Raw genomic sequence first — 25,918 nt, 5'->3', positions numbered from 1 at the left:
TGGAGAAAGTTAATACAAAGCAGTTACTAATTTATTGTTATTATCCATATTGCTTCATTTGCTGGCTGGATTTCTTTTTCCATCACATTATACACTGTTCATATCCACGGGTTACGACCACCTGTAATCCAGCAGTGGTGGTCGTGCTTGAACACTATAGGAAAGAGTGCCGGCCTCTCTAGTGGTCAGGACCATGGGAGTGCACATAGGTCAAAGCTTTTTCCTTTAGTGTTCAAGCACGACCACCACTGCTGGATTGTATAATGTGATGGAAAAACTAATCCAGCCAGCAAAGGAGGCAATATGGACAATAACAAAACATTAGTAAGTGCCTTGTATTATCTTCCTCTACATAAGAAATGCTATTTGTTGAGGTGACACAACCCCTTTAATACATATGAGATTACAATAGATAGATTTACACTGTGGCTCTAACTTATTCAAATTACACTAATATTACATTTTGATTAAAAAAATTGAAAACCAAAAAAACTTCTGCTAAATCCTGTACCTGGCTGCTCCTTTATGTCTCTCTCTATATATACATATGCATACTGTATGTCCAGCCCCTTTACATCTAGTATCACACCTGGCCCATTCTGAACCCCACCTGATAAAACTACCTTTTGCCCCCTATCTACTACTCCACCCTTGTAGGTTGTCCTCAGACAGCAATGCTATCTTCCCCCTTAAACTACTAACCCCGACTAACCTATAGCAATTGATCCAAGGAAACACTTCAAATGGAACAGGGCACATTCCCAACTACTGTTTCCTATGCTACAGAGCAAATTACGCATGTTATTGGGATGTTGGGAGTCATGGTTCTCTGCCATACAGTGGTTTGCCCCACAGTTATTTGATGTCTATGAACACTCATTACTAGCAAAGAAATTGCAGTCAAACTCTTTCATTCTAAGGCAGCAGGTCTAAATTCAAGGTTCAATTCCAGAAGCTGCCAAATCAGGCTGCCCTTCACCCCTCCCATCTGAAAACCTTGAAATGTTTTATCTCTGTTGACAGTAAATCATTATCAGTTTTATATAGATAAGAAAATAGGTTATTTGTTTTAGGGTTTTATCCTGTGATTTTCTGTTACAAGGCAAATATGTGCATTGAACACTTGTACATGGGATTTATAGCCTAAGTGGACGCATAATTGACATTGCCTGGGAAGACACTGGACAAAATGAATGCTTCCTCATTGCAAAATTTCTCTTCACGCGCTGGGATTCAATTATTAATCTGATGTTCCTGCACATGGGTCTACAGGAGAAACCTCAGGTATTTAACCTTTGAAATACTGAGACTCCCAAACCATGTATTACAATGTCCAGTTTTGATGACTAATATGACTCATTGACTTCAGTCAATTTGAGGACTTTGAAATGCTTACTCTGGTTGATCTTCTACAGAAACTAAAATTTTGTGTACCACATTCCCAACCAAAATAAATGTGTTATATTCTTATTACCTCCCACTCATAGATTGTCACTCCTCCATAAAAGGACCTACAGTGTATTCTATCCTAGAAAAGTCCACTGCCTCTAGTCATCTCTCAAGCCCAAGCCTAGCCCCACCTCTACTGATGTCAGACAGCCTTGACTATATAAGCTAAGAATTGAGTGTGAGAGTCTATGGACACAAAACGTTTCCTGAAAAAGTACAACAGTGCTCAGTAAGACCTGGAAAAAATATAAAAGTGTGACACAGACCTGAGTCTTCATGACAGCTGTACAAGGAATTTCAGCATTGTCCTTTCGTCATTGTCGCTTTTTAAGTGGTGGAACGTGCTCTGTGCTCCATCAACGTGTAAGAATTAGGGATGATCAAACCAGAGAAGAACTGAAAAATCCATCTAATCAACGGGAGGCCTCTAAGGAGTCAGGTGGCATCTCCCCCCTGGTTGACCGTTCCTTGGTGCGGAGGGATATTCGAGCCTTCTTAAGAGAATGTGGTGGGACACCTAATGAGGCACGTCACTGGCTTGCACAATTCCAGGAGATGCATTCCATTTACCAAAAGGTCTTTGCAGTTGTTGAGGTATGTTCTACCAAGATCAATGAAAGGAGTTGTGCGTGAGTAGAAAGACATGGCTACATTGTTCTTAAAACTGTACCATACCTGTTCAGAGAATGTGTCTGGTACTGCAGCTCAGTCCCAGTCACTTTAATGGAGTTGTACTGCAATACCAGACCCAACTCAGGAACAGATGTGGCGCAGTTTTTATAAAAAAAAAAAAAAACAGCCATGTTCTTCTGATTCTGGTATATTGTACCCATTCCATTGGACCGATTGTCGTAACAAGTGGTCAACACGGTACTCTCACCCTATACATTCTGATCTTTTGGTGGTTGACACTGGTGTTGAGATTCTTTCTATCAGGCCTCTGTTGCTCTATGATGGTCAGGATAGCACTGTTCCTGCCTGTAAACTGTACAAACTGATGGAGAAGATCAGGTATGTCCATCAACACCAGCTTCTCTAATAGTGGAGGCACTCCATAGTGAAAAATGCAATTAACTTTGTATATATAGCCTCCACTGAGTATAATATTTGCAAAACGACGTTCAGCTCAGAGTTCTACCTTTGTGAGGCACTATTTTTCATTCATGACTATGTTCTTGGGTGGTAATAGTACATCTACAACCTAAGAAAGCAAGAGACAAATTAAACAAATGTAATAAAACATAAAACTCTATGGTCTATATTACCTCTTTTTACTGTAGAAGTTCAGTAGCAGTCTCTCATATCCCAGGATCCTGCTTTTAACCTTTCCCACTTTGCAGCTATTTTTGTGAATGTTTCTAATCTCTAAATGCAGTGTTAGACTGAGATACTTAGAGCCCACCAGTGTAACAGATTCTGGGGGCCCACCTTAGGGCTCCTGCACGCTAACTTATTTTTTTTCCATGTCTGTACCGTTCACTTCACTTCAATGGGGCCGCAAAAAAAAAAAAAGACTCCGTGTGCATTCCGTGTCTGTATGTCCGCATGGCAGTTCTGCAAAATGATAGAACATGTCCGATTATTGTCGGCATTACAGACAAGGATAGCACTGTTCTATTAGAGGCCGGCTGTTATAATGTGGAATGCACACACCCGGTATCCATGTTTTGCGGACCGCAAAACATCCAACAGTCGTGTTCATGAGCACTTACAGTGATAACAGAAATATTAAAGATGAAGTATGATCGGAGACATTCACAGCAAAATGCACAAACATACATGTGACAGAATTTACACATATATGAATATCCTGCACTTAAGGCAGTCAGAAACAAGACACATGCAGCGCACACCAGTCACTCATTGGACACATGTGGCACACAAGAAACCTATACATGGCTCACATGCCACTGATGCATATGTCACATACTGCACATACACCACTGATACATAGAACATATATAGCACACACCAATCACACATAGGAAACACACAAAGCACACACCAATACATTTATGCCTAACCCTATTAAGTGTAGCACACTTAAAGGGGTTAAAGGGGTTGTCTCACTTCAGCAATTGGCATTTATCATGTAGAGAAAGTTTATGCAAGGCACTTACTAATGTACTGTGATTGTCCATATTGACTCTTTTCCATCACATTACACACAGCACGTATCCATGGTTTTGACCACTCTGCAATCCAGCAGTGGTGGCCAGGCTTGCAGACTATAGGTAAAGGTGTTGGCCTATGAGCACTTCCAGCCTTTCCCTATAGTGTGTAAGCACGGCCACCACTGCTGGATTACACAGTGGTAATAACCACGGATACGTCCTGTGTGTAATGTGATGGAAAGGGGGCAATATGGACAATCACAATACATTAGTAAGGGTTGTTCTACCATACTGACCTATTGCCTATCTACAGGATAGGTGATAAATATCAGATTTCTGGGGTCTGGCTGCTGGAACACCCACTGATCATGAAAAAAGGGGTCCTGGGACATTCAATTATATTACCACCAATCTATGTACACATTCCTTTGATCATGGGGGTCCCAGCAGTCAGACCCCCATCAATCAGACACTGATCACCTGTCGTGTCATAGCTGTTGCACCTTTTCACATTCCCTATCCTTAAAGGTTTTCTTTGGGTGTAAAAAAATAAAAATAAAATAAAAATGAAAAATCTGGCCCAAAATATGTATCAAACTAAAATAGAAATGCTCGCCTGTTAAAGGACCTGTGTCCACTTTTCTAGTTATTCTGTATCCACAGGATCGGGGATAACTAAGTGATCCATGGGGGTCTGAATGCTGGAGCCCCCACTGATCCCCTTTCTTGATTGAGTGGCAGGTCGAGCATATGCACTGCCTCTCCATCCATTCTCTATGGGGTCGCTGGAGATGACAGAGTACAGCGTTGGCTAATTCCAGTGGTCCTAAAGAGAATAAATGGAGCAGCAGGGCATATGTGTGGCAGTAATGATGCCTGTAAATACGGAATATCATCACTACCGCCATGTAAACCATGCGTGTCAATACTGGAGAATATGACGCACTGTGCAGAATTTTTCAGTCATAAGTCCAACCCCCTTTGCAGGTCATAACATTTAACAAAGCCCAAGCAAAGGTGCTAGAGGAGCAACGTGAACAAAGGGCACAAACGGAGGGTCATAACCGAAACAGAGGCATTAGGGTCACCTGAGGCAGGGTAATAGTGGGGATCCTGGAGCTGGGGTAACTGGAAAAGAAGCAATATTAGTGGTGCATTTAGAATGGGGGCATCTGGAGCTGGGGCATTTATGGGGGTGCACCTAAAGCAGAGGCATTGGGGTCGCCTGAGGCAGGGTAATAGTGGTGATCCTGAAGCAGAGGTATTAGGGGGGCAACTGGAGAAGAGGCAATATTAGGCGTGCATTTAGAGTGGGGCCATTGGGGGGCATCTGGAGCTGGGGCACTAATGGGGGTGCACCTAAAGCAGAGGCATTGGGGGGACCTAGGGCAGAGTCCCCCCAATGCCACTCTGAACTCTGCAGAGAGCAGCACACATTCATAGATCTGTGTCTGCTATAAACAAATCCCCTATTTCCCCCTTACAGTCTCCTACAGCTCACTACTGTCACACACCTGAGAAATCAGCCCAGCACCGCAGAGGAGTCCTTCTCTCCAGCAACCACAGTTTTCTGACAGCAGGGAGGGCAGGAGGATGGCCAGACATGTTCTCTCCTCCTTCACTGCCAGCAGCCCGGAAAGTTTAGAAGATACTGCGGGGACTCCTGTACAATTTACACCAGTAGGAGGCTGCATCACTGTGCGATACTGCCACCTAGTGGCTACAATAATTATATCTCCTGAGAAACAAGAGAAATAATTACTCCGCCATCTTATCTCTGGGTGCAGGAGACTGGGGACCTACTGAGGAATCCCCCGCCTCCCCGGTGGGCCAGTCCGAGCCTGTCTAAATGTACTCTTCTTTCACCCTCTGACCGTTTGCTTTGTGCAATGCAATGATCCAAATGAATAGACATATCTTATACTTGGCAACTAAGTGGTCATGGGGATCTACAGGGAGTGCAGAATTATTAGGAAAGTTGTATTTTTGAGGATTAATTTTATTATTGAACAACAACCATGTTTTCCATGAACCCAAAAAACTCATTAATATCAAAGTTGAATATTTTTGGAAGTAGTTTTTAGTTTGTTTTTAGTTTTAGCTATTTTAGGGGGATATCTGTGTGTGCAGGTGACTATTACTGTGCATAATTATTACGCAACTTAACAAAAAACAAATATATACCCATTTCAATTATTTATTTTTACCAGTGAAACCAATATAACATCTCAACATTCACAAATATACATTTCTGACATTCAAAAACAAAACAAAAACAAATCAGTGACCAATATAGCCACCTTTCTTTGCAAGGACACTCAAAAGCCTGCCATCCATGGATTCTGTCAGTGTTTTGATCTTTTCACATCAACATTGCGTGCAGCAGCAACCACAGCCTCCTAGACACTGTTCAGAGAGGTGTACTGTTTTCCCTCCTTGTAAATCTCACATTTGATGATGGACCACAGGTTCTCAATGGGGTTCAGATCAGGTGAACAAGGAGGCCATGTCATTAGATTTTCTTCTTTTATACCCTTTCTTGCCAGCCACGCTGTGGAGTACTTGGACGCGTGTGATGGAGCATTGTCCTGCATGAAAATCATGTTTTTCTTGAAGGATGCAGACTTCTTCCTGTACCACTGCTTGAAGAAGGTGTCTTCCAGAAACTGGCAGTAGGACTGGGAGTTGAGCTTGACTCCATCCTCAACCCGAAAAGGCCCCACAAGCTCATCTTTGATGATACCAGCCCAAACCAGTACTCCACCTCCACCTTGCTGGCGTCTGAGTCGGACTGGAGCTCTCTGCCCTTTACCAATCCAGCCACGGGCCCATCAAGACTCACTCTCATTTCATCAGTCCATAAAACCTTAGAAAAATCAGTCTTGAGATATTTCTTGGCCCAGTCTTGACGTTTCAGCTTGTGTGTCTTGTTCAGTGGTGGTCATCTTTCAGCCTTTCTTACCTTGGCCATGTCTCTGAGTATTGCACACCTTGTGCTTTTGGGCACTCCAGTGATGTTGCAGCTCTGAAATATGGCCAAACTGGTGGTAAGTGGCATCTTGGCAGCTGCACGCTTGACTTTTCTCAGTTCATGGGCAGTTATTTTGCGCCTTGGTTTTTCCACACGCTTCTTGCGACCCTGTTGACTATTTTGAATGAAACGCTTGATTGTTCGATGATCACGCTTCAGAAGCTTTGCAATTTTAAGAGTGCTGCATCCCTCTGCAAGATATCTCACTATTTTTGACTTTTCTGAGCCTGTCAAGTCCTTCTTTTGACCCATTTTGCCAAAGGAAAGGAAGTTGCCTAATAATTATGTACACCTGATATAGGGTGTTGATGTCATTAGACCACACCCCTTCTCATTACAGAGATGCACATCACCTAATATGCTTAATTGGTAGTAGGCTTTCGAGCCTATACAGCTTGGAGTAAGACAACATGCATAAAGAGGATGATGTGGTCAAAATACTCATTTGCCTAATAATTCTGTACAGGGTGTATATGTAATATACATTGCTGAAACAAGACTTTGCGTATTATACAAGATTTACATGGGAAAAACATAGAGAAAATACTGTATCCTTGCTACAAAGTCTGTGTGCCCAGTACAAGTCTAAAAGCTTTATTTATGAGTGATTGTGACTATCATATTATATGACCCATCACCATGTTTGACAGGTAACACTGGTGGCAAGCAAGCCCTAGATGAAAGAAAAAATGCCACAAGAGAAAAAAAAAACACATGCAAAGTAAAGTGTCCCAATAGACTTTATATTGTCTATTAGATCTTCATGTCTATGGATGGCTCCGAAATGCCTTTAATCTAAAATTTCCTCTTGCACCAAAAAAGGGTATCTGAATATTTATAATAAAAGATGACAAAAACAGAACATGTGATAGACAATACATTATGCTAAGGGCTCATGCACACGACCATATGCCCTCCGAGACATACGGTCCATGAGCGGGCCATATGTCCTGGAGTGGCATACATCGTGCACACGGGAGCGCACAGCATCATAGGTTACTATGATACTGTGCGCATCGGGCCGCCCGCGGGACTATTGTCCTGCACTCATATGATACATGTCCCAGGACGATGTATGCCGTCCTGGGACATATGGCCCGCTCATGGACCGTATGTCTCAGAGGGTATACGGTCGTATGCATGAGCCCTAACACTGTGGAATTCCTCCACATCTAGTGAAACTAAGGTAGCTGCACTGAGGCAGACCCATTTACCCCCTAATCCCTTCCTGCTGCAGCGATTTTCCATTTTTTCATTTTCGTTTCTAACTCCCTGCCTTCCTGGAGTCATAACTTTTATTTTTTATTTTTTTCCATTCACAGAGCCATAGGGAGAGTTGTTTTTTGTGGAACACTATTTAATGGCACTGTAAGGAATATGGATTATTATTTACTATCAGCCATGTTCCCACACCAGCCATCTACTGTCAGATAGCAGAGGTAGTGAACTCCACAGAGGGAGCCCCTGCTTCAAAGCCCATTCAAATGGCAGAGAACTTCTAGAAGGCCACCTTTGTTTACCATTTCTCACCTCCAGTCAGATAGCACGGATCCTGCAGGAAAACTTTCCTGCAGGAGGTCTAGGCCATTCCCCAGTTCAATCAAATTATCAGACATATTGGAGCCGGCGATTCATAAGGAATTATGAATCGCCCATCCATCGCAGGCCTACATATCTCCCCACAGAAACCAAATAACGGTACCATGCTTGGACTCTACTGGTAGCCGGAACCCAGGCAGATCCATTGGTCCCAGAACCACCTCCCTTCGACATTCTGGTCTGGAGCCATGAGCCCTAATCGGTTTTGTGACTCATTTGCTGCCAGCCCCAGAAGAGGAGGAGTGGACTGGAAACAACTGACATCACTGCGTCCCATGTTACTACCATGTTACTACAGCCAAGCCTTATAGAAACCCATTATCCATCACCACCCAAAGGACTCATCCATCTGGTCAACTGACTTTTGTTCTGCTTAACCCTGTTGTACCACGCCATCTGTATTTACCACTCAGACCACTGTATATATTTTCTGTGTATATAGTGTTATGTTTAGTGAGCCCTTAAGGCAATTAAATATATACAGTCGGGTCCATAAATATTGGGACATCGACACATTTCTAACATTTTTGGCCCTATACACCACCACAATGGATTTGAAATGAAACGAACAAGATGTGCTTTAACTGCAGACTGTCAGCTTTAATTTGAGGTATTTACATCCAAATCAGGTGAACGGTGTAGGAATTAAAACAGTTTGCATATGTGCCTCCCACTTGTTAAGGGACCAAAAGTAATGGGACAATTGGATTCTCAGCTGTTCCATGCCCAGGTGTGTGTTATTCGCTCATTATCCCAATTACAATGAGCAGATAAAAGGTCCAGAGTTCATTTCAAGAGTGCTATTTGCATTTGGAATCTGTTGCTGTCAACTCTCAAGATGAGATCCAAAGAGCTGTCACTCTCAGTGAAGCAAGCCATCATTAGGCTGAAAAAACACAACAAACCCATCAGGGAGATAGCAAAAACATTAGGCGTGGCCAAAATAACTGTTTGGAACATTCTTAAAAAGAAGGAATGAACCGGTGTGCTCAGGAACATCAAAAGACCTGGAAGACCACGGAAAACAACTGTGGTGGATGAAAACACCCTTCACAACAGTTGGCCAGATCAAGAACACTCTCCAGGAGGTAGGTGTATGTGTGTCAAAGTCAACAATTAATAGAAGACTTCGCCAGAGTGAATACAGAGGGTTCAAAAACAGGAAGAGTATGGAGAAGGAAAGGAACTGCTCATGATCCTAAGCATACCACCTCATCAGTGAAGCATGGTTGTGGTAGTGTCATGGCGTGGGCATGTATGGATAGAGTAGAGTTAACACTCCTGTTTTCTGAGATTTCTGAGTTGTGTTATCTAATCTAAGCAAACACCTTCAATTGCTTTTCAAAGGCTTTTGTCTCAAGATAACACGATGAGTTAAGAAATTTGAGTTAAGAGCTGGAGTGATAACCCTGCTACATCTGTATGGCTGCCAATGGAACTGGTTCTCTTGTATTTATTGATGATGTGACTGCTGACAAAAGCAGCAGGATGAATTCTAAAGTGTTTCGGGCAATATTATCTGCTCATATTCAGCCAAATGCTTCAGAACTCATTGGACACGCTTCACAGTGCAGATGGACAATGACCCAAAGCATACTGCAAAAGCAACCAAAAAGTTTTTTAAGAAAAAGAAGTGGAATGTTATGCAATGGCCAAGTCAATCACCTGACCTGAATCCGATTGAGCATGCATTTCATTTGCTGAAGACAAAACTGAAGGGAAAATGCCCCAAGAACAAGCAGGAACTGCAGACAGTTGCAGTAGAGGCCTGGCAGAGCATCACCAGGGAGGAAACCCAGCGTCTGGTGATGTCTATGCGTTCCAGACTTCATGCTGTAATTGACTGCAAGTATTAAAAAGTGAAAGTTTGATTTATGATTATTATTCTGTCCCATTACTTTTGGTCCCTTAACAAGTGGGAGGCACAAATGCAAACTGTTGTAATTCCTACACTGTTCACCTGATTTGGACGTAAATACCCTCAAATTAAAGCTGACAGTCTGCAGTTAAAGCACATCTTGTCCGTTTCATTTCAAATCCATTGTGGTAGGGTATAGAGCCAAAAATGTTAGAATTGTGTCGATGTCCCAATATTTATGGACCTGGCTGTAATTTAATCTTGTGCTGTTCTGGTATCTCGATCACGAATCCCCACGTCCATGTTTCGGCCTAGTTATACGCTACTGCGCGTTTGTTTCTCACCCTATATAATCCCGTTAGCGGCCCGGGCTTATATCAAACGAGAAGCTGGTGGCAGTCTTCCCGGGCTGAGGAAGCGCTGTTTCACTGGGGCAGTGAAAAGGCTTCCTCAGCTTGTTGCGTCTCTGTGTCCGTGTGGACAGGAGGAGTCTGTGAACACTGTACCAAGCTGACCTTACCTGCTTCTCAGGGACGGCGTAATGTCATGCCTTGGTAACCAGTGACTATATCGTATGTCTCTGGCTCTACGTATTTGACATCCGACATCAGTCGGGGTACGGTATTCGTCATAGGCACCATTTAAAGGGTTGTCCAGGCTGAACTCAGATATCACGTTTTCTGTATTCACTTAGTATGTATGAGAGGAGCATCGGAGCATTTCCTTGCTCCAATGCTCCCCTTTACCGGTGTTATCACCATCTTTGCGATTCTCATCTTCTTTTGTGTGGTGCCAAATCAATTAGAAGTATAAGTATGTGTGTGCCATACTACTTTCATAATGAGACCAGACACACAGTTGGTTTCATGAAAAAGCACTTCCTCATCCCCTTGAGCCAGAACAAGAGAGAGCTTTATTCAAGTTACATTGACTTAAACAGCAAACATGACATCACAAAAGGGGTGTTCCTTAAGAAGAGACTATTGGCTCCTTAACCTGATAGGAGTGGTTTCAGCAACTTCAACTCTGAGTTCATAGGTAGATTTGAAAACTGCAACCTAACTTCCCCCTTCCCTATTGACTTTAAAACAAAAGAATGCACACATAGCTCATACATCTAGTTTGTGTACTACAGAATGTTCACATTATATATAGAGAAATAAAAATCTATCTCTCACAAATCCCTCCTTTTGCGGGAAATAGACCAAAGGTGAACAGGCAAAGTGAGGTACTCTCCCAATGTCCTAAACAGTGAAGAGCTGGACTTTCCTTATTGCTTCACCATGTCCCCTCAACTCCTTTTCGGGTTTGCCTTCACCTTGTCCTATTTACCCCGCAACCATCAACAAGGTTTTATTTACTTCAGGATGGAATCATCTTTGTCTTTGACAGGGGCACAGCACATATATATAGTTTGGGTATGAATGTATTAAACATTCTTGAAAACAATTTTCCTAAACCTAAGAACTATATAATAGCCTGTTAAAACCAAATGCTAAAAACATTGTAGTCGCTGAACCAGTTTCCAAAACATTACTCTGGCCATGATGTGATTAATTTCAGAAGTTTAACGTCAGTTCATTTGATAAAGTCCATCAGTTTATTCAGATCCTTGGTGATCCTTCCATCAGGGGCAGTGTTGTCCGGAGTGTAGATGCAGCAGGAACTTCCAACGATTTTGTAGACCCCTCCTTTTTCTGCTTTCATAAAGATGGCATCAGTACTTGATCAGGGTACATTGGCCACTTCATTCTACCTGCATCCTGGGTCGGAGTTTCAAATCTCCACACAATCACCAGATATCTGCGTTTTGATAATTTTGGTGGATAAACCATGTGTCAGGAACTATCAGAGTCACTACTTGTCTTTTTCAGCTGAATTAAGTAAGAACAATATCGTGGAGGAAAAACACCAAAGGGCTTTCATGTATAAAATCCTGTTTCACCACTGTTTGGTGGTGTTCCCTTCAGGACAGTCATCCTTTGCTACAAACCTTTACCTTTCCTGACTCTAGAGGTAGTTTCCACTCTGTTAATCTCCAATATCCACAGTTGGTATGGTCATATCTAAACACAATTACCATAGACTGGGTCAGTTCCAATCACACAGATGTAGATCAGACCAAAACTAAGCGTCCTATCTGTCATCTGTCTTACAGTCCACTATACTGCAACTTAGTTGTTCCTGACTCATCTTGATAATATAACACCGTTGGAATTTGATTTGACTGTGATTTCCGCCTTGTACAATATGAAACAAACAATACCTGTCACCGCCAGCTCTCTGAGAAGCTGTGGCAGACGTTCTTCTGTACCTCTTGCATGATGTTCTTTGTTTTGGTTTCACTTTGTCATCTCTTTTCCTTCTCCCAGCTGTCATCTATTTACACTGATTGCCTCCCTTTATATTCCCTCCCATACTGCTTCACTTTGTGGTTTATGTGATTGATAGTGTAAACAGGGCACTCAAGAAACCGTGACCATGTGGTTAGAACAATTGAATACTTTTATTTAATGGTAAAATGGATAAAATATATAAATTGGCAACAAAAATGCAGTGAAATGCTGTCTAAACAACCAACTTATTGACAATGTACAATAGATATAATCTTTGAACAATAAGTGATGAGTGACAACTATCCTTAATAAAATAGTAACAGTGTTCTAGTTATTGAAATCGACTAGATATTCAATGACATAGGTTGCAGAATAATCGGTGTTCCGGTTATTAGAAGGATCGACTAAATAATCGATGACATAGGATGCAGAATAATCGATAGTCCTCAATATCACAGTCAATGGATTATTCGATACAATAGTAGTATGCAGCTCTAAAAAGTATACAGGTCCTTCTCCAAAAATTAGCATATTATGATAAAGTTCATTATTTTCTGTAATGTACTGATAAACATTAGACTTTCATATATTTTAGATTCATTACACACAACTGAAGTAGTTCAAGTAGTTTTCTTGTTTTAATATTGATGATTTTGGCATACAGCTCATGAAAAACCAAAATTCCTATCTCAAAAAATTTGCATATCATGAAAAGGTTCTCTAAACGAGCTATTAACCTAATCATCTGAATCAACTAATTAACTCTAAACACCTGCAAAAGATTCCTGAGGCTTTTAAAAACTCCCAGCCTGGTTCATTACTCAAAACCACAATCATGGGTAAGACTGCCGACCTGACTGCTGTCCAGAAGGCCATCATTGACACCCTCAAGCAAGAGGGTAAGACACAGAAAGAAATTTATGAACGAATAGGCTGTTACCAGAGTGCTGTATCAAGGCACCTCAGTGGGAAGTCTGTGGGAAGGAAAAAGTGTGGCAGAAAACGCTGCACAACGAGAAGAGGTGACCGGACCCTGAGGAAGATTGTGGAGAAGGACCGATTCCAGACCTTGGGGGACCTGCGGAAGCAGTGGACTGAGTCTGGAGTAGAAACATCCAGAGCCACCGTGTACAGGCGTGTGCAGGAAATGGGCTACAGGTGCCACATTCCCCAGGTCAAGTCACTTTTGAACCAGAAACAGCGGCAGAAGCGCCTGACCTGGGCTACAGAGAAGCTTTTTTCGGATGAAAGCAAATTTTGCATGTCATTCGGAAATCAAGGTGCCAGAGTCTGGAGGAAGACTGTGGAGAGGGAAATGCCAAAATGCCAGAAGTCCAGTGTCAAGTACCCACAGTCAGTGATGGTCTGGGGTGCCATGTCAGCTGCTGGTGTTGGTCCACTGTGTTTTATCAAGGGCAGGGTCAATGCAGCTAGCTATCAGGAGATTTTGGAGCACTTCATGCTTCCATCTGCTGAAAAGATTTATGGAGATGAAGATTTCATTTTTCAGCACGACCTGGCACCTGCTCACAGTGCCAAAACCACTGGTAAATGGTTTACTGACCATGGTATTACTGTGCTCAATTGGCCTGCCAACTCTCCTGACCTGAACCCCATAGAGAATCTGTGTGATATTGAGAAGAGAAAGTTGAGAGACGCAAGACCCAACACTCTGGATGAGCTTAAGGCCGCTATCGAAGCATCCTGGGCCTCCATAACACCTCAGCAGTGCCACAGGCTGATTGCCTCCATGCCACGCCGCATTAAAGCAGTCATTTCTGCAAAAGGATTCCCGACCTAGTATTGAGTGCATTACTGAACTTAATTATTTGAAGGTTGACTTTTTTTGTATTAAAAACACTTTTCTTTTATTGGTCGGATGAAATATGCTAATTTTTTGAGATAGGAATTTTGGGTTTTCATGAGCTGTATGCCAAAATCATCAATATTAAAACAAGAAAAGGCTTGAACTACTTCAGTTGTGTGTAATGAATCTAAAATATATGAAAGTCTAATGTTTATCAGTACATTACAGAAAATAATGAACTTTATCACAATATGCTAATTTTTTGAGAAGGACCTGTATATCAAAGTAGAAAATGGTAGGGCACACCAATATTAGGTACCACACGGATGGTTGATAAACCGATATTTTATTTTATTAGTGATATACTTTTTCAATGACCATTCATAAAAATATCATATCATAAAAATTCATAAAAATACATTCTTAAAAATACTAATACACATAAAAAATATTAAATAGTAAACTATCATAAATTAATCTGCAATAATATAATGTGTGCAATATTGTATAAATAGCTTCTACACTTTATGCTCAAAAAATTCCGATAGTTCTACTGAATGTATACCAAGGTGCGTTTAAGGAGGTAAAAACGTCCTTCCAGATGGGTTAATTAACCCAATCGATGCTCCGATTCATGAAATGAGAAATAAGTTCGTTATTTGAATAGAGTCTTTTGAATAGTCACCAATGTCTTTGCGACTGTTGCAACTCAATAGTCGCTATCTGTATTAGAATGTTACACTGTTGCTGCCTGTTAGTGAAGAAGAGCCGAAGCTATTTGTACTCACAGTTTATGATACAGTGATGTCGGCTTTTACTGCGTCACAGGTGGCGTCCCACGTGTGGTAGGCAGTTATTGCACAGGTACCAGCATATAAAGATGATGCGGCTTTCAGGATCCTCGGTGTTCTTATATGGCCGTACTGTGTTGGAGATCAGTCGGTTATTCAGCAAGAGTGGACTTAGCCACAGGGCCGACTCTCCAGACGAACAGGTATCCGGCTTGTCTTTGCTTATTCACAATGGAAAATCACCGATCCTTTACTTCTTTTTCTTTGAGCGCTTTCGGTCCTCCGGTGCTGTACTTTATTCCATGGGATAGTTACCAAACGCGTTTCGGAGTTGGCTACGACTCCTTCATCAGTGGCAGTGGACCACTGAGGAAGGGGCAATACGTTAGACCCCGAAACGCGTCTGGTGCTACACCCCCCATCTTCATACTGAAAGACCCAAACACCTATAATCGACTATTCAACAGACTAGAGCTGGATGTTTTTTTCGACGGAAATCTCTGTTGTAATACCACTGCGGAACTTTCACTAAAAGGCCGAGACCTAGTGGCCTTGGCAGTGACGTCAAACTGAACTACAGAGCCGTCTGCAAAATCTCCCGATTAAACAAGTGCTGTATGAATATAGGCATATTCGGAGAGCGAAAATATTTTAAAGTCTGGACGAAAATTTCAGTCGACTATAAGGTAACAAATTCTTACTTGCAAGTAACATTGTAGCGGGACGCCGCTACCCACTCTGTTCCGGCGGGACGCCGCTGAAATCAAGTGTGGGACATAAGGTCTTAGTCTCAATGCATCGATATCCAGGTATATATACTTTTTAGAGCTGCATACAACTATTGTATCGAATAATCCATTGACTGTGATATTGAGGACTATCGATTATTCTGCATCCTATGTCATCGATTATTTAGTCGATCCTTCTAATAACCGGAACACCGATTATTCTGCAACCTATGTCATCGAATATCTAGTCGATTTCAATAACTAGAACACTGTTACTATTTTATTAAGGATAGTTGTCACTCATCACTTATTGTTCAAAGATTATATATCTATTGTACATTGTCAATAAGTTGGTTGTTTAGACAGCATTTCACTGCATTTTTGTTGCCAATTTATATATTTTATCCATTTTACCATTAAATAAAAGTATTCAATTGTTCTAACCACATGGTCACGGTTTCTTGAATGCCCTGTTTACACTATCAATCACATATTCTCCTTATTGAGTGAGTGGTCTCAATTTACAGGTGCACCGGTTTGGTGTCCATTTCTCCTAGTGCGACATCTCATTTTTTCATTTTTTCAACTTTGTGGTTTATACTACTTCCTGGATTGTGTTCACTGCAAGAGGATGCAACTGCTGGTTCCTCAGATAAGTCTTTTCCTTTTTTTGTGTTTCTGTGCTGGCTTGATTCTAGGTGACCCTGACTCCCTCCGTATGTAGATAGTGGAGCAGCTGTCAATCTCATTGATAATCAATTTGCTATAACACATGGTTTCCAGGTATGCACTTTGGGAAAGGATATACCTGTTTTTGCTATCGATTCCGCTCCACTTTCTCAAAAATCGTTAAAGGGCATAGTTCACAATATCCGTTTGACTGTGGGTGATGCTCATGTTGAGGATATGTCATGTTTCGTCCTAAGTGTTGGGGCTACCCTGGCTCACTAAACATAACCCCACCATTGATTGGCAAGCCAGGCAAATAAATGGTTGGAGTGACTTTTGCAGAGAGAATTGCCTCACGGCGTCTCTTTCAGAGGTTTCTACCAAGACTGTACCATCTTTTCTCTCTGAATTTTCGGATGTGTTTTCAGAGAGTGGTGTCCAGCAGCTGCCCCCTCACCGGGAGTACGATTGCCCTATTAATCTCATTCCAGGTGCCAAGCTGCCAAAATCACGTTTATATAATCTCTCCCAACCTGAAAGAGTCGCTATGCGTACTTATATCTCTGAGAGCCTGAGAAAGGGACACATCCGACCCTCTAAGTCACCTGTTGCCGCTGTTTTTTTTTTTTGTTAAGAAAAAAGATGGTTCTTTAAGACCATGTCTGGATTTCAGGGAGCTGAACTGTATCACAATTCGTGACCCTTATCCGCTTCCTCTGATCCCGGACCTGTTTAACCAGATTGTTGGGGCTAAAGTTTTTTCTAAGTTGGATTTAAGAGGGGCATACAACCTAGTCAGGGTCAGGGAAGGGGACGAATGGAAGACGGCCTTCAATACCCCTGAGGGCCATTTCGAGAATTTGGTTATGCCCTTTGGTTTGATGAATGCTCCAGCCATCTTCCAACATTTTGTGAACAGCATTTTTAATCATTTAATGGGGAAATTTGTACTGGTGTATCTAGATGACATTTAGATTTTTTCTCCTGATTTCAAAACTCATTAGGGACCACCTACGTCAGGTCTTGCTCATTCTGCGGGAGAATAAATTGGACTCTAAACTGGAAAAATGTGTGTTTGCGGTTCCAGAAATTCAATTTCTGGGTTTTCTTCTCTCCGCTTCTGGTTTTCGCATGGACCCTGAGAAGGTCCGCGCTGTGCTTGATTGGGAGCTTCCTGAGAATCAGAAGGCTCTGATGCGGTTTTTGGGTTTTGCCAATTATTACAGGAAGTTCATTTTGAATTATTCCTCTGTTGTTAAGCCACTCACTGATATGACTAAAAAGGGGGTAGATTTTTCCTCCTGGTCGGTAGATGCGCTTAAGGCATTTTCTAGTATCAAAGAAAGTTTTGCTTCCACTCCCATCTTGGTACAACCTGATGTCTCTCTGCCTTTTATTGTTGAGGTGGACGCTTCTGAGGTGGGTGTGGGTGCGGTCTTGTCTCAGGGTTCCTCTCCTGCCAAATGGCGACCGTGTGCCTTTTTCTCAAGGAAACTCTCCTCCGCAGAGAGAAATTACGATGTGGGAGATAGGGAGTTGTTGGCCATCAAATTAGCTTTTGAGGAATGGCGCCATTGGCTAGAGGGAGCCAAACACCCTATTACCGTGTTTACCGACCATAAGAATCTGACCTACTTGGAATCAGCCAAGCGTCTGAACCCGAGACAGGCCAGATGGTCTTTATTCTTTTCTAGGTTTAATTTTGTTGTCACGTTCCGCCCTGGGGTTAAAAATGTGAAGGCTGATGCCCTGTCACGTTGTTTTCCAGGAGGGGGGAACTTTGAAGACCCGTGTCCCATTTTGGCTGATGGGGTGGTCGTCTCTGCTCTTTATCCTGATTTGGAGGCAGAGGTTCAGGCAGCCCAGGCAGAGGCTCCTGATCTTTGTCCTCCTGGAAGGTTGTTTGTGCCTCTCGCTTTACGACACAAGGTTTTTAAGGAGCACCACGATACTGTCCTTGCTGGGCACCCGGGGAGTAGAGCCACAGTGGATCTCATTGCTCGGAGATTCTGGTGGCCGGCTCTTCGTAAGACGGTTGAGGGTTTTGTGGCAGCCTGCAAGACCTGCGCTCGTGCCAAGGTCCCTCATTCATGGCCATCGGGTTCTCTCCTCCCGTTACCCATTCCTTCCCATCCTTGGACGCATCTGTCCATGGACTTCATTACAGACCTGCCTCGTTCCTCGGGGAAGACTGTGATTCTGGTAGTAGTGGACCGTTTTAGCAAAATGGCGCATTTCATTCCCTTTCCTGGGTTACCCAATGCTAAAACGCTGGCGCAAGCATTTGTTGATCACATTGTCAAATTGCATGGCATTCCTTTAGACATAGTTTCTGATAGGGGCACAAAGTTTGTTTCCAGATTCTGGAAGGCCTTCTGTTCTCGCTTGGGGGTTCGGTTGTCGCTCTCTTCTGCTTTTCACCCACAGTCGAATGTCCAGACCGAATGCGTCAATCAGAATCTGGAGACATATCTGCGCTGTTTTGTTGCAGAGAATCAGGAGGATTGGTGTTCATTTTTGTCCCTTGCTGAGTTTGCTTTAAATGACCGTCGCCAGGAGTCCTCGGATAAGTCACCATTTTTTGGTGCATATGGGTTTCATCCGCAGTTTGGACATTCTCTGGAGAGGGGTCTTCTGGTTTACCTGATGAGGAGAGATTTTCCTCGTCTTTGTCATTTATTTGGCAAAAGATTCAGGGTAATCTGAAGAGGATGAGTGAGATGCGTGTGGTGGATAAGAGACGTGTGCCTGGTCCGGACCTGAATGTGGGTGATCTGGTGTGGTTGTCTACAAAGAATATCAAACTGAAGGTTCCCTCCTGGAAGTTGGGTCCTAAGTTTATTGGGCCTTACAAGATCTTGTCTGTCATCAATCCCGTTGCCTTCCGTCTTGATCTTCCTCAGACTTGGAAGATCCATAATATTTTTCACAGGTCCCTATTAAAACCGTATGTCCAACCCACTGTACCCTCCTCTTTGCCTCCTCCTCCGATTGTTGTTGATGGTAATTTTGAATTTCAGGTCTCTAGGATTGTGGATTCTCGCATTATCCGCGGTTCTCTCCAGTACCTCGTTCATTGGGAGGGTTATGGTCCTGAAGAGAGGATGTGGGTCCCAGTGACGGACATTAAGGCCACTCGTCTTATCAGGGCTTTCCATAGGTCCCATCCTGAGAAGGTGGGCTCTGAGTGTCCGGAGTCCACTCGTAGAGGGAGGGGTACTGTCACTGCCAGCTCTCTGAGAAGCTGTGGCAGACGTTCTTCTGTACCTCTTGCATGATGTTATTTGTTTTGGTTTCACTTTGTCATCTCTTTTCCTTCTCCCAGCTGTCATCTATTTACACTGATTGCCTCCCTTTATATTCCCTCCCATACTGCCTCACTTTGCGGCTTATACTACTTCCTGGATTGTGTTCACTGCAAGAGGCTGCAACTGCTGGTTCCTCAGATAAGTCTTTTCCTTTATTTGTGCTTCCGTGCTGGCTTGATTCTAGGTGACCCTGACTCCCTTCGTATTAAGTGCAGGGAGCCGGTGGTCGTGTCCCCTCACTATTATAGGGTTTTCAGGTGTCACTCAGTCTAGGTACGAGGGCATGCAATTATCTATCATAAAGATCTTTGCATGGGCAAAGCAGTCAGGGAGAGCTCTAGGGGTTTTATAGGGCTCACCCATATGTTCTTTAGTTTGGGATCAAGTCAGTTGGATGTTTATTTATAACTTCCAGTTTTCTGCAACACCATCCGTGACAATACCACATGAAAAAAAACATTATGGCTCTTATAGTCCTGGCACTTGATTGCAATATGACACGTAGATCCAATCAGGCTCTTCTTCCAATTCGACAGCAGTGGCAGCAGTTATCAGGACTTGATGTGGATCTTCAAACCGTAGCTCTAGGACTTTCCGCGCGTCTCTCGTTTCACCACTACCCAATCTCCTGATTGTAAAGAACGCTTCTTTACAGTCTGGATTCTAGAAAACAACTAAAACTTGGAAATACAGATTAGACAATCAATTTGTGCAACAGACAACATAATTTGGAAAACTACTATGCTGCATCTGGAGCTGTTGGGGAAATAGAGACCTAATCTAGGGGCATTCCCAAAAAGTACTTCATAAGGACTTAGGCCTATCTTCCGGTTAGATGTGTACTGGATGGAGAAAAGCCCCAGGGGTAGGTACTCTTACCTCAGTCAGTATCTTTTAGCTGTAGCCTTTGCTACAGGCCAAATCTCCAAATATCCTGGAAAGAGATCAATACAGACACAGACATATTCACACTGTTCCACCTTTGTTCTGAATGTAGTCAATCCGCAGTCTCTGAAATGGGTAAGATGACCTTGGCATATGCCTTCCTGGAACTCTCAAAGTTCTCCCATCATTATTATAGCATTTACCTTCAACTAACCTAGTGGCAGCATTGTTGAACCCAGGAGCCATCCACCACAGAACCCAATCACACCTTACCTTCTCTCTCTTGACTTGCCTATGTTCTAAATCCATCCTCTTTGGGTAGAGTGCTTTCCTCTCAGCCTCTGTAGCCTGTATCGGAAAAAGACAAACTTTTTGGAAGTTCACTGGCCCTAAGCCATTCTGTATCACACAGACTTCCACTTAATGTAGACTTCAGGTAATAGTTTAGCCTCTACCTTCTCAGGCAGCATCAGGGCATCAAATATCTTTCATACACTCAGCATTCATTATTAATGGGCTTACCCATCGATCAAACAAAATCTTTGCTTCACCAGATTAGACCATAATAATGAGTGATACCGAAGGCATACCTGGATTAATATTGATGTTAGCAGTCTTACCCTCAGCCATCTTATAAACCTGAGCGAGTGTCTTCAGCTCTGTCTCCTGCATTAACATTGCTGGAGGGAGTGGTTCTTTCTTGACCATATCTGAATAAGTAGGAACAGCATATCCTGTCCAAGATGATTCATCTTCAAAGAACCTGAAATTATCTACCAGAAACTCAAAAATGTAGTTATTAATTAGAGACAGTCATGTGAATTTGAATTTTTATTTATAGAGGTGGGAAAGCACTACTACTCCCAGAAGGCACTACTACTACTACTACTACCCCCTCCAGATGCAGCAGAGTAGTCAGATCTAATTTTATACACCCTTAAGACAGTGATTAATTGGTGAGAGAAGTAGGAATTGCATTACTATCTACTCCTACACATGTGATACTACCCTTAGCCATGAGAGATCATGGAACATGTTTGCTATGAGGCAATAGAAACAGATCCTAAGGATTGTATAGATAATAGGGATCCAGCATTTGATTCTGGATTGTTAATTCCCTATGGGCGTTGCACTTGAAAGGCTGAACATTTGTAGCTCCCCCCACGGGCAAGGAAGTGGGCAAGTATATACAAAGTCTTCCATCCCCCCTCTAGTGTGGAGGACTGATAGGCAGCCACACCCACCTTAGGCCTTTGTTCAATTCAACTTTAACAACATGGAGGGACAAAATGAACTTTACTCAGACCTAGCCAACACTAGACCTTTCCAGATGATCCTTAAGACCACCCACAAAGGCAGCACTTAGGATTTTCTCATGCATATCTAAGGTAAGCTCAAAAAAACGAAATCCACCCAACTTTCCTGGAGTCTAGTGAAAACTTTCTCCACACTCTCTGTTCTTGTCACGGAACCATGAACCAGACGTACAACAAGGGATAAGTGAAAATAAGAAGGCTTTATTGAAAATAAAGCTGTAAAGCAAAAGTCCAAACGGATGGCGAAACCGAAGCAGAGTCTTTGCGAAGCCAGAGGTCAGGAACCAGAAGGGTAGTCAGACGAAGCCAGGATCAGGAACCAGCAGGGTAGTCGGACGAAACCAGGATCAGGAACCAGCAGGGTAGTCGGACGAAACCAGGATCAGGAACCAGAAGCAGCAGCAGTCTAGAAGCATGTGAACACAGGAGGACCAAGCAAGGAACTGAAGCCACAGACCTCCTATATATATGAGCTGGGCATCCAGCTCCTCCCAGTGGGAAGGAGGAGCCGCAGGGTGGGAGGCTACAAGAAACCCAGAAACCAAGATGGCCGCCAGCACATGTCAAACGAAGGAGAACAGCAAGAAGGTAAGACCATGACAGTTCTATCCTGATGCATATTCAAACAATGTGACAGGCTAGTCACCTAAATGCTTCCTCAATGATCTTCACTATGCATTAAATCCCCAGCTCTACATTGGACTACATTTTTTAAAATCTCACCAATAACATGAGAAAACTCTCCATATTTTAACTAATTTTCTACAAAGCAACATAAGTAAATCCTCTGGATTTGGAATTCTATTCATCAGGTAAACTTGATGTTACTACTGGGGATGTTACTACTGCGTGCAGCAGATTTCATACATCATAAAAGGGTGCTAGAGATCTAACATTTTCATTCATATCTGAATAAGGACTCCGAATGGGTGCAACCTTAGATTGACTGGATTGGTCAGAGATACTTCCAGTTGGCATCATAGGACAATGACTGCGGGTACTTTCTTAACTAGTGAAACATACAATTGGGAAAGGTTATTTGCAGGCATCATTGGATCTAATCCAATACTGGAGCCCTGTCTGCAAGATCTATAGATAACACATGTTAGTATCTTCACAGTCTGCAGATGCATTATGAGGGGGGGTTGAATTCCTGAGGAGGGGGTTTCAGTAAGAGCACAAGAGAGGGATGGGAAGGAAAGAGCAGAAACACACTATGGGTGGAGTTCCTGTAGAGAAGCACATTCCAAAGGGGGAAGAAAACAGGACAAGTTATTGTGGAACTACAAGACACAGATTAACCAGCAGATTTTGAGAAAGGGGATGGGATGCCACATGTTTTTTTGTTTTGTTCTCTATGGGATTCAAATCATCTCAACTTCCTTCAACTTTCTATCAGTCACTTCCATAGACAATTTTCAACATAACTCAGTTTGCACCAGCCTATTATTATCCTTCAACCAACTTCTCTGTTCCTTCAATACATTTTCCACAATCCTTCATTTGTAGTTTCGATATACAGCCTCAAGCGGGAACTCTTACACAATACTACGTATTTCCTGATAATACCGGATATCTCTGCTACACAGTATCACAAATTGCTTCCAACTTTTTTTTTTTTTTTTTTTTCTTGCATTCGCTGAGCCGCTGTTAACATCTCTTCATTATATCCTGTAACATTAGAATTGCCCCGTATTTGTGGTTCCACCTAGATCAAACGGTATCAGATTACTTATCTAATCACTACCGAACCCACAATTCCTTTGGTGAAGACCCCTGGTCCTATTCACCTCTGTAGGGATACATAATCTTAATAACTGCCAACTGCTTATTCTTCTTCCTAATAGTGACACACAGTCCTAAAGATATGCAGCCGCTATCAACCTTTCGGGACTTCTATATCTTAAAGATATCCAAACAATACTTATCTTACGGAACTCACAGTTTTAAAGATATTTGGCTGCTATCTAAGCTAATTAGGGTACACACAATACTATGCAATTGGTGTTAATCCTACTCAATTCCCATCATGAGGACCCCTGGTCACTACTTATGAATCTCCCAAAAACTTTTGTCAGAGCTTGGCTTAGGTCCAATTCTATGTCACGGATATGCGACTCAGCTGTCTATCAATTCCCGCTTTGTTTCAGTGCGTCCTACCACACAAAGAAGGAAAATTCAAACGGGTTCTTTCGTGCTAAAGGACAGATCAGCTATAATTTGAACCCTTCTATCGCGATAACACCAATTCAACTCTTTAGAACCCACAAAAGCAGAAGTTTCAGAGGAGACTCGTAAGAAAATAAAGCTTTCTTACCTTGCTAGCGTGTGACCTCGTCTGATGGTTTCCATATTCTGTCCCCCATAACTTTTTTATATTTATGTCTATATTTACAAAGCTGTGTAAAGGGTTTATTTTGTTGTGGGATGATCTGTAGTTTTTATTGATGTCATTTGGGAGAGTGTATGAATTTTTGATCACTTTTTAATCAACTTTTTTTTTGAGAGGTGAAACTGACAATTGGCCATTTTAATTTTTTTCCATTACGTTGTTTACCGTACTGGATAAATACTTTTGGGTTTTAATAGTACGGGTATTTTGGCATGGTGATACTATTATTTGTATTATTTTTTTATTGTTTATTTTTAAAATAAGAAATGGGGGTTATTTTAACTTTTAATCTTCATTTTTAAAACTTTTTTCACTTTCTTTCTACATTAATCTTTAGTGCCCCTAGGGGACTTTAACATATGATTGCCTGATTGCTTCTCCCATAGACTGTAATGATTTACCATTACAGCCTAAGGCCTCATGCACACGGCTGTTGTGCAATTGGCGGTGCCCAATGCACGGGCAACATCCATGTGGCGGCCGTGATCCGTCCGCACCGCAAAAAAATAGAACATGCGGAGGCACGGACAGAAACACCACGGAAGTACTCCGTTCCACACCGCAGCAGCCGTGTGCTCCCCGCATCACAGATGCAGACTCACTCAAGTTTGCGGGCCGCAATACAGCCACGGCCAAGCAACAGCCGTGTGCATGAGGCCTAAGGGAGATTGACTAGATTCCTACCAAGCCCTGCCCACGGCAGGGCTTGATAGGATCTTAGCTATGTGATAGAAATCTCATTGTGGGGGAGCCTTTTGGTCACTGGGAGCAAGTGCCATAGAAAAGAACATAGATCGGAATTGACCAAAGGGTGCCATATTAAAAGACCTGACATCCAGAGTACATGTACACCCAATGTTGGGAAGGGGTTAAAAGCCATTTCTCATTGAGTATGTTATGCATTTGAAATACTCACCTATGACGTATACATGGGGTGGTGGTTCAGAAGCTTGTATTCAAGTGGTATACAGTATGTATTATTCCTTTAACGCATAATGTCATACGTGTACAGCATTATGCACCCGCAATTGCATGGAGCTGGCTGCTGCAGTTGTATCATGCAGCAGGCACCCGGCCGCAATGATGGGGAACGACGATCCTGACGAACCCTGTCATTTAACCCCTCATATGCCACGATAAACAGCAGTGAAATTGCGGGGCTCCGATTGGCTACCATGACAGTCTGGGTCCTGCTGAGGCTTCCCCGGACTGTCATAGTAACATTCTTGCTAAGCTATACACAGAGAACAGCTCAGCAGGGAGCAAGTCAGAATCCTATTCACCCTAAAACCTCATTCATACGTCAGTGTTTTCCATCAGTGATTATGAGCCAAAACCAGGTGCAGCTGTAAACACCAGGGCTGCGTGAAAAACGCAGAATATAGAACATGCTGCGTTTTTCACGCAACGGAGAACTGATGCGTGAAAAAAAAAACGCTCATGTACACAGACCCACTTAAATGAATGGGTCAGGATTCAGTGCGGGTGCTATGCGTTCACGTAACGCATTGCACCAGCGCGAAAAACTCGCTCGTGTGAAAGGGGCCTAACTCTTTCTGCTATTTTCAACAGCAGACACGCAGGGCTAGTATCTGCGATTGGCGATAATGCCAGTTATTTGGTCAGTTATTTCCA

The 25,918-nt window shown here is 42.6% G+C and overlaps 1 protein-coding gene across 2 annotated transcripts in view; it reads left to right on the top strand.

The window, feature by feature from the left end:
- The first annotated feature begins 1,070 nt into the window (after positions 1-1,070).
- The window catches only part of NAGS (N-acetylglutamate synthase), a 48,187-nt gene continuing 23,339 nt past the window's right edge, over positions 1,071-25,918 (top strand). Inside the window, exon 1 of one of the 2 annotated variants that reach the window (XM_040435376.1) lies at positions 1,071-1,284. In XM_040435376.1, coding sequence (XP_040291310.1) covers positions 1,249-1,284 — 36 coding nt within the window. In that variant the 5' untranslated portion in view covers positions 1,071-1,248. Of the gene's footprint in view, positions 1,285-1,322; positions 2,044-25,918 lie in introns of those variants that run through there. The other variant, XM_040435375.1, reaches the window with a different exon arrangement.

This window comes from Bufo bufo, chromosome 6, assembly GCF_905171765.1.
Source record: "Bufo bufo chromosome 6, aBufBuf1.1, whole genome shotgun sequence".
In the NCBI taxonomy this organism is placed as follows: Eukaryota; Metazoa; Chordata; class Amphibia; order Anura; family Bufonidae; genus Bufo; species Bufo bufo.
The sequence above is the reverse complement of the archived record's forward strand: the minus strand, read 5'-3'. Positions and strand labels throughout refer to the sequence as shown.